Genomic DNA, 16,128 nt, shown 5'->3' on the forward strand with positions numbered 1-16,128 from the left:
ATAATATTAAAGTATCAGTAATAATGTCGAGGTTTGGACTAAACAGACATTGTGAAGGTGTCACTTTGGGCTCTGAGTAATTGTGACGACATTTCTCACTATTTTCACTATTTTTACAAACCAAACAATCGATTAATGGAGAAAATAATGAGCATATTAATCAATAATGAAAATAATCGTTATTTATTGTTAAAAATGAACTCCAGCTCAACCAACTGCAACAGTAAAATCCTGCTTTAACATCAATGTATGAATATTGATAATCTAATGATAGAATATGTAATAGTAGAACAGTCGGACATTTTTATACTTTCTATACTTTTGAAACTTTAAGTCAGGGGTGGCCAATTTGTTTTTGTTTGTAGGTCAAATATATAAAAATATACGGAGTCGCAGCTTTTCAACAAGTTATACTGCAGTGATGGATGAATAGATACTTGTATTAATCCTAAATTGGGATATTATTGTTTTACAGAAACAGGTTATCCACAGCGACAGTAAATACACGATAGAAATATACATATCAATACTAGACTACACAATATAAAGAATATGTTAGAATACACTATAGATACACAAAACTACAACACCTAAAATATAGACATCAGATAACATACTGTACACGTTAGACATTACTGCAAATGTGTTGCAGTTCTTTGTTTTAAATTAAAGTAAATTATTTAGCGAGGGAGTATAATGATGATGTGCACATTTTATTTATTGAAGGAGCAAAACAGAGTGAAGTGTTGTTTAGAAAAAAAAAATATTTTTATAAAATTTCTTAAAATTTTGAGTCTGTTTCTGTTCCATCGTGTTTAACTTATCAACTGAGGTAAATGTTTTCATTGAGTAGTAATCAATGATGGAAGTATTAATGTCAGCGACATCTAGTGTTCAAACCAAGACATGAAAAAAAATATCTCATGTAAATAATACATTTAATTTGTGATATTAATAATACAAATACAAATAAGTTGGTATCTTTACATGAAAATATATAGTTTTCTACACAACAAACAATGATCCTGTTCTATTTACTCTGTTCCTGTGACATCATAAAGTGGGAGGAGCCTCATTCAACAGTCATTGAAGTTAATGGTTGAGGGCTGATGTTGAATGTGGCTTTAGGCGAATGTGATGAATAATAATCATTGTTCAGTTTGTGGAAAACCCCTCTTCCACTGACAGACTATGAACTCTAAGCCTTGTCTCAGTGTTGAACACTTCTAATAGGTTTAAAACAAATATCTCTTCTCAAGCAACAATCGCTTAAAATCACTGTCAAATACTTTGGCTTGATGTAAATTAAAAAGTTAAGTTGACTTGACATAAAAATGAACTAGTTTGATCTACGAGATAATATGCATTTATTTTAAGTAGATCGAGCTGATTATTTTATCAGTGTGTAATTTATTAAAAATATGCTCAAGTCATTCTAGTATTTAACAAAATCAATTCTGAATATTCTTACATTAGGTAAGAAATATTTTCAGTGGTGGACTTTCACTTGTAGCAAAGTATTTTCACAGCGTGGTGTTAGTACTTCTACTTGAGTAAAGGATCTGAACTCTTCCTCCACCACTGAGGATAAGAACACCAACATGTTCTTGTATGATTTTGGGGTGGATTAGATTACAGAAATATTCTGTATTTTCACCTGACGACAGATTAGCAATCTGTCGGTTTCGAGCCCAACAGGCTTTATTTGGTAGGAAAGAAGGAAAGGAGCAGGAAGGGGAAAGGAGAGAATGAGGTGTAGGAAAGAAGAGGAGGGATCAGGAAAGGGAAGGAGGAAGGGCAAAAAAAGGGACGCTCCCTCAGTGAAGAGTAAACAGGTAGAGCAGGCTGCTCTGTTTACCAGCCTAAGGGAGTCTCTCCGTTCTGAAGGAAGCTAGTGTTTGTTTGAAGGCAGCGAGTCGAGAGTCACATAAGAAGCAGCTGAGGACGAAAAGAACGAAAAAGCCATGGCTGTGAATAAATGCATTAAGTTCCTCCTCTTCTTCTTCAACCTCCTTTTCTGGGTGAGTCTGGAAAACAAAACATAGTCATTTAAGAAATGTTTTTAACATCATTACATCTTAATAATGTCTTTTTTATATTTTTTGGGAGACGGTTAAATCATATTATTATTGTTTCCGAGAGTTTTCTAAGTCTTTGTCAGTTGTGGGTTTGTTTGGCTCGTCATTGGAGGAGTTTTCTCACTTAAATTGTTTGGATTTTGTGACGCAGGATTCATTTCATGGATGTGTTGTACTGTTAGACTTATATTATATGTTTTACTCAACTCAGGTTGAGCAGATATTTGAGGTTTTACTTCTTCTTTTATATGTTAAGTATCTGTCTGTCTCTCTGTCTCTCTGTCTGTCTGTCTCTCTGTCTCTCTCTCTCTCTGTCTGTCTCTCTCTCTGTCTGTCTCTCTCTCTGTCTGTCGCTCTGTTTTCATCTATTTTCAATCTATGTGTTTAGTTTTGTTCATTAACTTTAAATGTTTCAGTTGTTTCTGTTCAGAGCAGTTCCTCTGTCTTCTTTTTGTTCCTCCATTCAACCGTTCAGTAGAGTCAAACAGGTTGTGTGGGCTCTCCATTATGTCTCTGCGCCCCCCCCCCCCCCCCCCCCCCATGAACATACAGGTTGCTCAGTTTCAGGGCGTGAACTCGCCGCTCGGCCTCACATCACGTCTGACATCTGCAGCCTCATGTTACTCCTCGGCCCACGTTACAAACCCACGAACATTGCCACACCAAACGGCCGGTTAATCTAAAAACTCCTGCTGGATGAAGTTCTTGCTCAACACAAACCTGACAACGCTTGTTGTTGAAGGTTTGTTGTAACAGTGCTGTAGAAATGCACATGTTATCATTCACATTATTATAGGTGGTGGGGGGGGGGGGGGGCAGTAAGAGAGACAAAGATTATCAATCAGACAACTTTGGATTTGAATTTAGTTGCATGATATTTGTGAGTGTAGACGAGCAGCTTCCCCTTACTTCAAGTCCAAATGCTAAGCTACAAGGTTAAAAAGAGTAAGCTTCCAAAACAGCAATAACTAGCTTTGTTTTGCATGAATATGAAAGGTATCCTATCATATTTTGGTGGGAGGTTGGCTTGCTCCACGTTTTAACACATAGTCTTCACTTTAATAGTTGAAAATGTTTAAATTGATAAAATATAAAGACTCCTTTTTTCAAGCACAGTTCTGTTTCCCGCTTCCTCAATGATTACCTTACAAGAAGACAAGCTAGCAATGCTATTTAAAAGTAGCATTTGAACAATTTCGGCTTCCTCCGTCGTCTCATAAACCCTCTTCGTTTTCAAGACATATGTTTCATTATTTTTGTCTTTACTGCTAGTTGTCTTGATTTAGAGGCATATTTGGGGACATGTGTTTTCTTGAGTCTCTCAGCCAATCACATCCCTTGTTGTTGGTCCACTTGACCAGCTCTCTCTCTCTCTCTCTCTCTCTCTTTATGCTTAAATTATGATTAATAACGAACAATAACGGTGCGGGTGCTACGATGAGGATTTGTGGGGCTGATCGCTGACCATTGATCTTCGATAGATCACCGATCACTGTGTCTATTTAAAGCCTTCTTTAGTGTGTAGCATTATGTATTCGACTGTTCTTAACAACATTGTGTGATAACTTTTGGATTTAAGAGATGAGGATCACAGATTTACGACATATTCCACTCTCTCTCTTTAGAGACACAGATTTTAGCGGCGCATAAATAATTCGTCTTGCACGTTTTTGTTTTGCGCCATTTGAACGACTCTTCTGATCGGCTTTTATAGAGACCACCGATCAAACTATTTGGAACGAATATCATCTTATCATTCTCGTTTTTCTGTCAATGGTCAGAAATAATATCTAGCCTTTAGCTCTGTTTAAAATAAACCTCCTGCTGTTTGAGCGTCAGTCCGGCTGCCTGCTGAGTTTATTTCAGTCCGTGTTCCCAGAAATGATGTTCAATCAATGTTAACTTGATTCTACCCACTCAGCGGACATGGTGGACATGATGTGTTTACCTAATGATGATGGTGATGATGGTGAGGGTGGGGCAGGGCTCTTATTAAAGTGTTTAACTAGTGGCTCTGCTGTAGCTTTTAGATGCTAAGTGATGCTTCCTGAGGAAACAAAAAAGAGGAACAAACATGGGTGCTGTTGGTTGATGTTATATTGATGTTTCTCTTCTGTTTCTCTTCTAAAATAAGTATAATTCAAACACCAGATGGTTTATTTACGTTGATATTCCAACAACTCTAGACTAACCTATTTCTACTGTGAAGAAGAGCTTTGCTAAAGTTAATTCCAGCTTGTTCTAGGCTGCTTTTATTGTGAAACAGGAAGCTGTTCCTGTTTAAATCTACACTTACAGCTTATTTCACCAAAGACTGCTGATTTCTTCTCTATTCATTCAACTGTTGCTCAGAGGATCTTTGTCTCTTTCAGTTGAACCATTGAGCAGCGTTTTGTTGTCCATCTATTAGTAGAGACGTTCTACACTATAAAAGCAGCAGAGACCATTCGGACATAAAGAGTAGTCCTCAGACATCTGACTATCAACTGGTATATAACATAACTGTTGACTTTTTCTTGTTCCTCTTGGCATCTTTAAGTCTTTATCCACTGTTGTTTCTGTGACTGAACTCTCCACAGATAAAGTGCTCTAACCGTGCGGACATCTTGTCACACAGCAGTGCTTTTATGGCCTTTAATGGTCAAGAAATGACCAATTATCTGCAGCTCTGTCTCTGCACATTAACGCCTTGCAGCAGAGTGCTCATATACTCCATGAATAATAGATGCTGCGTTCAGGGACCATTCCCGCGCAGGAAATAGATGATCTTAACCGAGAGAAAACATGCTTAAGAACTGCAGCAAAACACAGCTGGACCGTGACTAAATACATACAAACTAAATGTATTCAGTCAAAGTACTGCTGTGGTCTGCTTATTTTACTCTCAGAAACACATTTAAACTGGTTATTTGATTTAATTACAAGAGGTGAAAAAGGCAAAATATGTGAGCAGAAATGACCAATTAAGCAAATTGATTTTCAAAAATGAAAACAATCAGCAGATAGGACAACATGTACATTGACGATTAGAAGTACAATTCTCAGGTAATTTACTTCAGCATTTCCACTTTATGCTATTTTGTACTTCTACTAATCAATATTGCAAAGGTAATACTACACTTTAACTTCTGATTTTACACACAAGGATAAACTACACAACCAGCTACAACATTAAATATACAGGGTGCATGTTTGAAATCAATATTATGGTATTGATAAGGCCTGTTGCATGCTTCTCGCTGAAATATATATAGCAAAATATTTGTATTGTCATGACAAGATTCCCCTTAAAGTTGCTAAAGAATGATGCCTTATCACTAATAAATACCTTTTTGAATGTGGTAATTAGGTGCCCAAAAACCAAGATAGTGACGGCCAAAAACCAAGATGGTAAGAGCCAAAAACCAAGATGGTAAGAGCCAAAAACCAAAATGGTAAGAGCCAAAAACCAAGATGGTGAAGGCCAAAAACCAAGATGGTAAGAGCCAAAAACCAAGATGGTGACGGCCAAAAACCAAGATGGTAAGAGCCAAAAACCAAGATGGTGACGGCCAAAAACCAAGATGGTAAGAGCCAAAAACCAAGATGGCGAGAGCCAAAAACCAAGATGGTGAAGGCCAAAAACCAAGATGATGAAGGCCAAAAACCAAGATGGTGGGAGCCAAAAACCAAGATGGTGAGAGCCAAAAACCAAGATGGTGAAGGCCAAAAACCAAGATGGTGAAGGCCAAAAACCAAGATGATGAAGGCCAAAAACCAAGATGGTGGGAGCCAAAAACCAAGATGGTAAGAGCCAAAAACCAAGATGGTGAAGGCCCAAAAACCAAGATGGCGATGGCCAAAATGCCGAACTCGTGGCTTCAAAACGTCAGTCCACAAACTAATGGGTGACGCCATGGTGGCTATGTCCACTTATATACGGTCTATGTTTCCAGTCTGGTTCACATTGATGTCCAAATGTCAACCATCAGTTGTACAACCTTCTAAAAGTAGTGTCTGAATTCAATGTAATGCTTGTTGAGCCAGAGAGACCTCAACAAGGGCCCAAACCCAGAGGGTTATCTTTCACAGGCTCACTGGGCTCATGACTGTACACAGCTGCCTGTTATTGGTTGCATCACTTTTGTAATTTTGTGTGTGTGGTTTTTGTGTAATGACACCGTCTCGTCTGCTCGCTGGTCCGATGGATTTACAACCAATCCAGCAGATCAGTTTGCGTCTCAGTTACACAATGACTCGTTACTACCGCGTTACCCGCTGCCTCTGAGTCACTGCTGAGGAATGAGCCGCCCCCTGTCTATCTCAACGGACAGAACGAGCACCTTGTAATTACTATTATTGTCACAAAGTTTATTAGTTATTACCCAAGAAGGGGAAACACTTGGTGTGCGGTGAACAACACTGATCTCAACAGTGCATCTACAGGAACCCAGCAGGGACATAAAGGCTCAGGGAACATCTGTACATTGAGACACAAACATGTAAAATGTATTTATAGAAAAACAAAGAATAAGAGACAAATTAAAGAGACAGGAATAAGATACGGGAGCGGTAATCCTTCTGAACTGTTAAAGTAATTAACTGTAATCGAGATTCATAAATATCCAAATTAACTTTAATGCTTATCAACCGTTATCTTGATCAAATTTAAATTTAATCCAGATCATCTGCAAATCCAATGAACGGTAATCGAAATCTAATTGAGTCCTGACAAACTGTAATTCTGATCAACGGTATTCCGGATTAATTGTATTCCTAAATATCTTGTATCCTGAATCAGTTGACTCAGCAGTTGTAATCCTGCTCCTGCAGATTCCTAATTAGCTGAAACCCTGAATGACTGTTTCCAAATCAAGTAAAATCCCAACTATCTACATTCCTGATCAACTGTAATCCAAACCTACTACAGTCTTGATTGGATGTAATCCTTATTAACTGATACTGTAATTAATCTCAATCCTGTCAGCTGTATCCACAATTAACTAAAATCATCAACTATAATCTCATTTTACAGTAATTCCCGTCAACTGTAATCCCAATCAGATGTAATCCTAATCAACTGTTATCATGATCAACTGTAGTTTGAATTAACGTCAATCCTGGTCAGTGTAATCCTGATTCACGTTTCAATGACTGTAATATTGATCATGTTTTAGTCCAGAGGATCCCTCTGATGTGAGCTCAGAGGGTGTGTTTGTTTGTCAGACCTGCTGAGGGCTGTGCTGCTATGTTGCTCTGCAGGTTCACGCTCTCTGTTGCTGTTACAGTGACGCACGTTTGAATCCCACAGCTTTGACTATGCAGATGTTTAGGGGATAACACAGATCCACGACTATGTACGGAGGCTTTTCATCCAGTGTTTGTTTGGCCTGTGACTGTTGGCAACCACCTCTACATGAAAACACCAGCTTTGCTTGGGTGGTGTTTTGTTCTGGTGATGAAACAGAAGAGTGGTGAACCACTCCTGAACAGGACAATCTCATATCCAGTAATTGAGGCAAGGGTGGAGGAAGTATTTAGATCCTGTACTTAGTTAAATGTACTAATACCACACAGTAGAAATACTCTGTTACTGTCAAATGTTCCTTCAGTTAAAGTGTGTCGTTGTATGATTATCATTAATCACAACAGGATTTGACTGTTGTAGACGGTTGAGTTGGAGAACTAATTATTATTTTCATCATGGATTAATCTGCTCATTATTTTCTCTATTAATCGATTGATTGTTTGTAAAAGCAGTGAAAATAGTGAGAAATGTCGTCATAATTACTCAAAGTAACACCGTGTACAACAATATACGGCTGGAAGAACAGAAGAAAAAGAAAGAAAGACAAATCAACCAAAGAATATAGAGGATCTGTTGTATGATCCTAAACAGTTTTGGTTTATTTCATGAGGGCCGATGTGTCAACAACAAACCTGCAGAGTCGGCAGAATGATGGAGGGTTTTCCCTCAGGCTCAGTGTTTGTTATTCAAACACTCTGAACTTCAGCCATGAAACTGTCCAACGAACACCAACTACTAACTCTGTTTGGTTGTGTCTGGAGATGAGTTTTGAGCAGAATGACGTTGTTATTGCACACTAAATGACAGACAGACTGTCGTGTCATTTATTTGCCATTTGGTGACACCGGGTTGACGACCAACACGGCTGCTGTTGATAAATGTCAAGCTAGCAGCTTGTGGAAGACTCTTTATAAGACGTGAGCGTAGTCACCGTGACGTCGCCCATCGGTTTGTCGACTACGGTTTAACAGCCTCAAATTTGGCATTTTTGGCCGTCGCCATCTTGTTTTTTTTTTGTGAGGGTGGAGCCAAGTACAACAAAATGTGAATAAGACATTTTTAGGTGATCAAAATGCTACAATTAATTTGTCATGAAGTGAAAACACATTAAAAAGGGTTAAAGTACCACAACGCTGTATTAGAGACCTGTCAATCAGCATGTAGCCCCGCCCCTAAAGCATCCCCTGCTTTATGGTCTGTTTGACTCTAAATGGAGCATAATGTACTAAATGAACATCATGCTGTATTGAAGAAGACTGTAAACTAGAGATTGAGACCATAAACTCATGTTTACAATGTTTACTGAGGGAATAAATCAAGAGAGAAGTAGAGTCATTTTAGACTAGACTAACCCCTTTAAGTTGAACACCAGAGTCCTTCTTCCTTCACTGCTGAAGTGTTGCTGGTCAAACGAGCAGAAATCACAGCGGTTTCACTGGTTTCACTGGTCAGGTGTGTGCTGTGTGGGTGTGACACACCCGCTGTTATTTATTCAGCCTTCAGTACAACCCTGAGTACAACTTAGGGTGTGGTGTGTTTGTGAGTGTGTGTGTGTGTGTGTGTGTGTGTGTGTGTGTGTGTGTGTGTGTGTGTGTGTGTTTGCGCGCGCCACTATTGTGAGCACAGAGGTCACCTACTCTTGTGTGTTTCCGTTCATTGAGAAGTTGAATGAATCATCCATCATACGTTTCCTTTACTGTAGACTTTAGTGTTTATTTATAGCATTAAAATAAATATCATTCAGAAATATGAAACAAAGGGTCATTAACATTGTAAAGTTAATAGAAAATATAGACATTAAATTAAATCAAATAGAGAAGCTAATGAACTAATTGTTTGTTTTCATTAATGTTTTATCTGGAAATTATTTTCTTGATTAATTGTTTTGTCTACATCACACTCCCAAATATGTTAAAAATATTTCTATTTTTTTACAACAAACTGTGAAGAGTGTTGAATTTAAACAAGATGTTTATTCAAATTACAAGAAGTGGAATCTTTATTCACTAAAATAATATATAAAGGAAACAGTTCCTGTTCTATTTTCTGTCAATCAAATAATTGTTTCAGCTCTAAACTTCACAGAAAGTATCGGAAATATTTGTACATGTATATGCACAGTTTATATATATATATATATATATATATATTCTCACACATACGCGTAAACACATATGTATATGTATATTGGTATTTTAGTTGTTGTTTCTCCTAATTTTAATACATTTTTACTTGATTTAATTCTTGTTAAATTGTTGGCTTTTGTAAAGCATTTGGCAAGAGTTATTTAAGTAATTATATTAATAATAAATTGTTATTTTATAGCATCATAAAATAAGTTAATACATTGAAATAATACACAATTAAATGAGTAAACAGAGTAAAGTTAATGTTTAAAAAACTGTAAAATCTAATATTATTTTATAGATTTTACTTAATTTAAATATAAAGTTTTGCTTAACTTTAGGACACTAAAGACTTCAAATGAATTCTGTGTACATTCATTGTGAGGTTTTGTACGTCACCGTTTCTCTTTGTTTACTGAACATTTAATGAACATTAATGTGTGTTGGTCTCTGCTGACGGTCTGCTCTGGTCTGTGGTTCCGGCTCTGTCTTTTCTCTGCTGTTCATTCACTCAGCGTGTTTGTGTCGGCTAATTGACGGTTGAGTCGTTGTTGAATAATTCATGTCGTACTCGTCAGTCCTGAACCCGGACCGAAGCCTCCACCATGTAGTCCCCAGGGAGTCCTGATCCAGATCCCCGATACCGAGCGTCAGCTGCTTGTTCTGCCTCTGGTCCGGTTTGATTTATTGATCAACAGAACAGATCAGAGACGAGTACGGACATATAATACACGAGATAGCTTAATGTTCTGATTAAAAACATTCATGTTTTCTTCCAGGTGAGTTCTTCACTTGCAGAACTTGCAAAAGATAAATAAATAAATATATGTATCTGGTGTTTTTAGAGTGCATGGAGGAATAAAAACTCACCCAGAAGAAAACATGAATTCTTTTAGTCCCAGAATAGGAGGTAGTGGTGCAGCCTCTTGTGGCCACAATGAGTATTACAACAACAAAGACTGGTAGAAAGAAAACACACACACATTTATTTTATATTTTATATATGAAAATAAATAATAATAATATAATTTTATATATATATATATAAATCAACAAAATCAAATATATACTTTTTATATAATTTTTCATTTATATATATAAAATAAAAAATAAATACATATGTGTCTTTTTTTACCAGTGTTTGTTGTATAATAATAAATATATATATATATTATTTTTTTATTATTATTTTTAAATAAAAAATAAATGTTTTTTTTGTTTACCTTCACAAAATAAAAGTTTTATGATCTAAGATTATCCAGGCTAAACGTTTTAACCTCGTAAACACCGGAGACAAAACTGTTTTGATCAGACTTAGAAAACGCTTCATCACAATTAGTTATTTGTCTCTCAAGGCTTCCGTAGCAGTGTCTCCTTCTATCAAATACAACGTGACAAGAGAAGCTCAAGTTTTGTTTCATATTTATTTTGTATTATTGTCGACCAAAGACCTCATTGTCAGTGTTTTGGTTCATTTTGTAAAATGAATAAAAGTTTAATGAAAGATTAAAAATGATGCTTTACATGTTGTACTTCCTAGACAAATACATGTTGAATATGTAAAGTCGACATCGTGGAGTTTGAGTTGCTGAAGGTTTTCTCCACAATAAGCGTTTTGTTTTTACGTTTCATCTCTTTCTCTCTACAGCTGAGTGGTTGCATCATCCTCGGCGTCGCCATCTACCTGAAAGTCCACAAAGATGGAAACCTGGTGAGACTCTGACGTCACCACTGAGACAGTCCAGAAGCTTAAAGCTTAAACATGAGGATGAAATACAATACATAGAAAATACATCTAATAAACAGAAATACAGTAACTGTAACTTCCTGACATTATTGGCATTAGCATCACCACCGCACATTCCAAATGTTATTAATTAGATGATAAAACACTGATTATTTACTGATTATTTACTGATTGATTGCTGATCGTGTCTCTCTAGATCACCGATGAAGCGATTCCCGGCATCGACTTCATGATCGCCATCGGGGTGATCATCATGGTGCTCGGCTTCCTGGGCTGCTGTGGAGCCATCAGAGAGAACCGCTGCATGCTGCTGATGGTAACAATTATGTCTATTCATCTATTCAACCATATATATATAGATATAGATATAGATATAGATATAGATAAATATTCTATTTGTATGACGTACTATATACTATGACTTTTTAATGACTGTTTTTACATATTATAATATGACTTCTTATGATTGATGTATTTTGTTTACATACGACTTTTATGACTTTTTTATGACAAACTATATTCTGAGTTTTTATGACCATTTTATAACTTTTGGAAATACTATAATATTAATTTTAATGATGTTTTTAACATATTATTTTATGAAAGTTTTATGACCCTTTTGTGTGTTTTTTTTTACAAACTATACTGTGACTTTTAATTACTTTATTATAACGTCTCTATAATTTTTGACATACTTTACTATGACTTCTTATGGCTTCTATATATTTTTAACATACTATATTTTGGCTTTTTTATAACTTTTTTGACATACTATTTTATGAAAAATGTATTACCTTTTTTATGATTTTTTTTTAACATACTATACTATGACTTCTGACTTTTTTATGACTTTTATGACAAAATATATTATTACTTTTTTATGACTTTTTTAACAAACTCTATTATGGCTTTTTATGACCTGATATTATTTTAATGACTTTTTTTGCTATTATTTGATGAAAGATTTATGAACATTTCATGATTTTTTTGACATACTACAGTGTGATTTACAACAATAATGTTACAGTATGTAATCAAAAGAATCCTGGTAAAGTATCATGATTATCATGATATGGAGTTAAGATGTAAATAAAGCCACTTTTTCAAATTAATGCCAAGAGTTTTGCTTTAATTGATGATGTTTTAAAATGCGGCTCAGTTTTAGGAATCATTTTTGCAGAAGTAATTATCATCTTCATGTAACAACACGCTTTGAGAATCAACGCTGCTTTTCTTTATCCTCAGTTCTTCATCAGCCTCCTCGTCATCTTCATCCTCCTGCTGGCGTTGGGCATCCTGGGAGCCGTGGAGGAGAAGAAGGTAAAACAGGAAGTGATGCGCTCCTTGTGTTTCCTGTTTCCTGTAGGTTTGTCAGGAGGATCAGACTTTATGGTTATTGTTTATTAATGTTTTGTCTGTGTGCAGGTGAAGGACTGGGTGAAGGAGCGTCTGGAAAAGTTCACCCCGCTGTCAACACAACCTGAGGATGTAAAGGCCGACCTGGAGAAACTACAGACGGAGGTAACACACACACACACACACACACACACACACACACACACACACAGAGTTAATGTCAGAGGACACTTTAAAACATTTCCTCAAAATCATACTTTGTTGCTTCTGGCTTAAGTTAATAAATAACTGAGCAGGTAGAAAATACAAATCTTGACGCAGGAATGATTCAATTTTGGTTGGTTTTGATGCCTGCTTTGTTGATGGAGACCCACTAGAGGGCGCTGCATGTCACAATTTTAATAATAATACTAATAAATGAATCAATAATAATAATAATATAATAATAATAATAATAGATAAAATAATAATAATATAATAATAATAATATAATAATAATGTAATATAATAATAATATCATAATAATATTATTATAATTATATAATAATAATAATAATACAAATATAAAAATAAAAATTAACAACCAAATATAGGAACCAAGAAACACAAATAAGTAATTATTATTTATTTATTACAATAATTATTGTAATAAATAAAGCAATTGTTTTTTAAGGCAAATGATTCACCTAAAAGTACAAATAGGATGAAATTCAAAAAATGTAATTGCCCAAAAGATAAAAGTGAGGTAAGCTTTAGATTGTTCTGCTTGTTATTCCATGTTGAGAAAACTCAGTAAAACCATCTGGCTGTGGATAAACTGCTCCATGTTCAGAGGAAATGTAGAAGAGCTGCTGATGATCAGTGAGTCTCACGTTGTGTTTTCCCTCCAGCTGAAGTGTTGTGGTCTCGCGAACGGACCGTCAGACTGGACTAAAGTTCCCGACTCCTGCCGCTGCAACGCCACCGAGCCGGACTGCAAGTCCAACGCCATTTACCAAACGGTGAGACCAGAACTTTATTTATACCTACTGGGAACTGTACATGTGTTCTTTGAATTTTTGACATCATCACTAAAGAGTTTTTAGGATTTAGATATTTAAAATCAAAGTGTAATTAAAAGTACAGTAAAACATATGTATAGGTACAGTTTTGGTGTGAGTACATCAGTTACATAGAAACATGTGATGATGATTTCCTGCTTCGTTCCTGCAGCCCTGCGCCACCAAAATCATCGAGTTGATGGAGAAAAACATGGAGGTGGTGCTGGGAATCGCCTTTGCCATCGCCATTCTGCTGGTGAGCACATACGCACGCACGCACGCACGCACGCACGCACGCACACACGCACACACACACACACACATACACACACACACACACACACACACTTACTTGAATTCGCCACCAGAAACTGCTGCTCAAAGTATTGTACAAATATTTCCTGGAGCCACACCCATAACATAAAAGGATGCAATACAAAGTACTCCACAAAAGATTAGAAATACACGTTTAACGAGTAAATAACTACATTTGTGGATGAGGTGAAATATATTAAAACTTTCTGTGTAAAGAAACACTTTGAAAAGAACATTAGCTCAAGTAATGTACAATTTTGAGGTACTTTACATAAGTATTTCCTTTTCGTGCTATTTTATACTTCTACTCCACTTCATCTCAGGATGTGAATATTGTGCTTTTTACTTCATTGTATTTATCTGACAGTTGTAGTTAATTTTCAGATTCAAATTATTAATAAAAACATAAATATAAATATAAAGTATGATGTGTTATTATAGATTAACTCCACCTTTACAAGGCTGCAACATTTAGAAAATTTTAATCCAATATAAGTTATAGTCTTCGGAAATGGGCCAAGTACTTTTGATGCTAATACTTTTTCTGAAGTGACATTTGTAATGCTTGCAGCATAGTATTTTTACATTGTATTATTGCTGTTTGTACTTAGGTAAAACATCCTTTTTATTTTAAGGTAATAGAATCTAATTACGGAAAACCAGGGGGCCCAGGGTCGACCCCTGGGGTACTCCATATTTAATATTTACTCTTATTACTCTTAATGAACAGAACTCGCCAGAAGAAACAAACTAAGACCTGAACCTGTATAGAACCGTGCCAAGCAACGATAGGCGATCATTTAAAGTCTGTCTATTTGTAATAGACAGACTTTTACTCTATTTGTATATAAATACTCTATTTGTAATTATATTACAAATAGAGAGTGTTTTCACTAAAGACAAAACGCAACTATATTACATTTCAGTGGTCTTTAATATGTTTCCTCTCTCTGCAGATTTTTGGTATGGTCTTCTCCATGATTCTCTATTGCCAGATTGGCAAAAAGGAGAGCCCCACCACCGCCTGAACACCCACACATGGCCCCGCCCTCCATCCCATCACTGCCTGGCAACGGCCAATCAGCAGTGCCCAATAGCCCACCTACCATGTAACCTCAGTGCTACTGTAACTTAACCTGTGCTTTTACTGTGGAGGGACACGCTGATATTTTGGTGACATTTAATGCCATTACATACAGCCTGGTGTGTACTTTATGAAGTCTCAAGAGTGACAGAAGTTGTATAAATATCTGAAGCAAACATCTAAAATTCTGTAAAACGAACCAATAAGATAAACAAGAGACTAAAAATATGTATAATTAACTGAATGAATAAAATAAAATTAGAAAAGAAGAATTCCCAAAATATCAGCATGTTCTTTACCAATTTTATTTTGTATTTTTTTTTTTTCAAAACCAAGCTTTATAACAAGTAAAACAATAGTTATTGTTTCCATTCACATTGTGGCCTAAAGGAACAAAATTTTGAAAAATGATTCTCAAAAACAATTTGTGTTGTCTGGGGCTTATTATGTATGGCAGCCCATTATAAAAGGTTGTATATGATTAAAAATGTAACATTTTCATTAGTATCTCACATGAATGATTTATGTGCAATCTAAAATTTTAGCCAAACATATTAAATTATTTGTATTGCTATTTTCTGTATGTTAACTGTCCTTAGGTTACATGAAATATGCCTGAAATCAAATGTATTGTTACAGTGAAATTCAACGATTTGTGTTTTGATTTGTTTTGGATGCAGGAATGAGCTTCCATAGGTTTATTATCAAACATATAGTTCTGTCTGTCGCATTGTCTGCTGCTATTTTTGGAAAATATCACAAAATAATCCTCAGAAAGTTGATGTTGTGTTGTGTTCCTGTGCTGTTTTAACACGATTCCATCGGAAAATACACGATGTGATAATAAAATCATTTAGCCTGTGTAAAACAATAAGTCTTGAGATTAATACCTTAGACCACCTTGTTAAATAAATAAATAACCTTTGATTGTTTTTATTATAAAAAGCCCTTAAGTGGTTTAATCTGGTTGCTGTTGCGTTTACATTTTTTTTACTGGCACTTGTTGAATACTGTAAGAATTTTATTTTTTGTCCACCTAACTTGAAATTAGTTTGTGGACATCAAGTGTCTGGAAATAAAAACTGAAGATTTTCA

General features: G+C 35.7%; 1 protein-coding gene across 1 annotated transcript; it reads left to right on the forward strand.

Moving 5' to 3' along the window:
• Positions 1-1,830: 1,830 nt before the first annotated feature.
• On the forward strand, positions 1,831-16,128 carry LOC137871573 (tetraspanin-8-like). The gene is made up of 8 exons (XM_068709434.1): positions 1,831-2,021; positions 11,140-11,202; positions 11,435-11,554; positions 12,484-12,558; positions 12,664-12,759; positions 13,485-13,595; positions 13,807-13,890; positions 14,906-16,128. The coding sequence occupies exons 1-8, from the start codon at positions 1,965-1,967 to the stop codon at positions 14,975-14,977; spliced, it is 678 nt and encodes a 225-aa protein (XP_068565535.1). The 5' UTR covers positions 1,831-1,964; the 3' UTR covers positions 14,978-16,128.

The sequence above is a fragment of the Cebidichthys violaceus genome, unplaced genomic scaffold (assembly GCF_023349555.1).
Source record: "Cebidichthys violaceus isolate CVI_PGR_0920_01 unplaced genomic scaffold, fCebVio1.0.p SCAF_149, whole genome shotgun sequence".
Lineage (NCBI taxonomy): Eukaryota > Metazoa > Chordata > Actinopteri > Perciformes > Stichaeidae > Cebidichthys > Cebidichthys violaceus.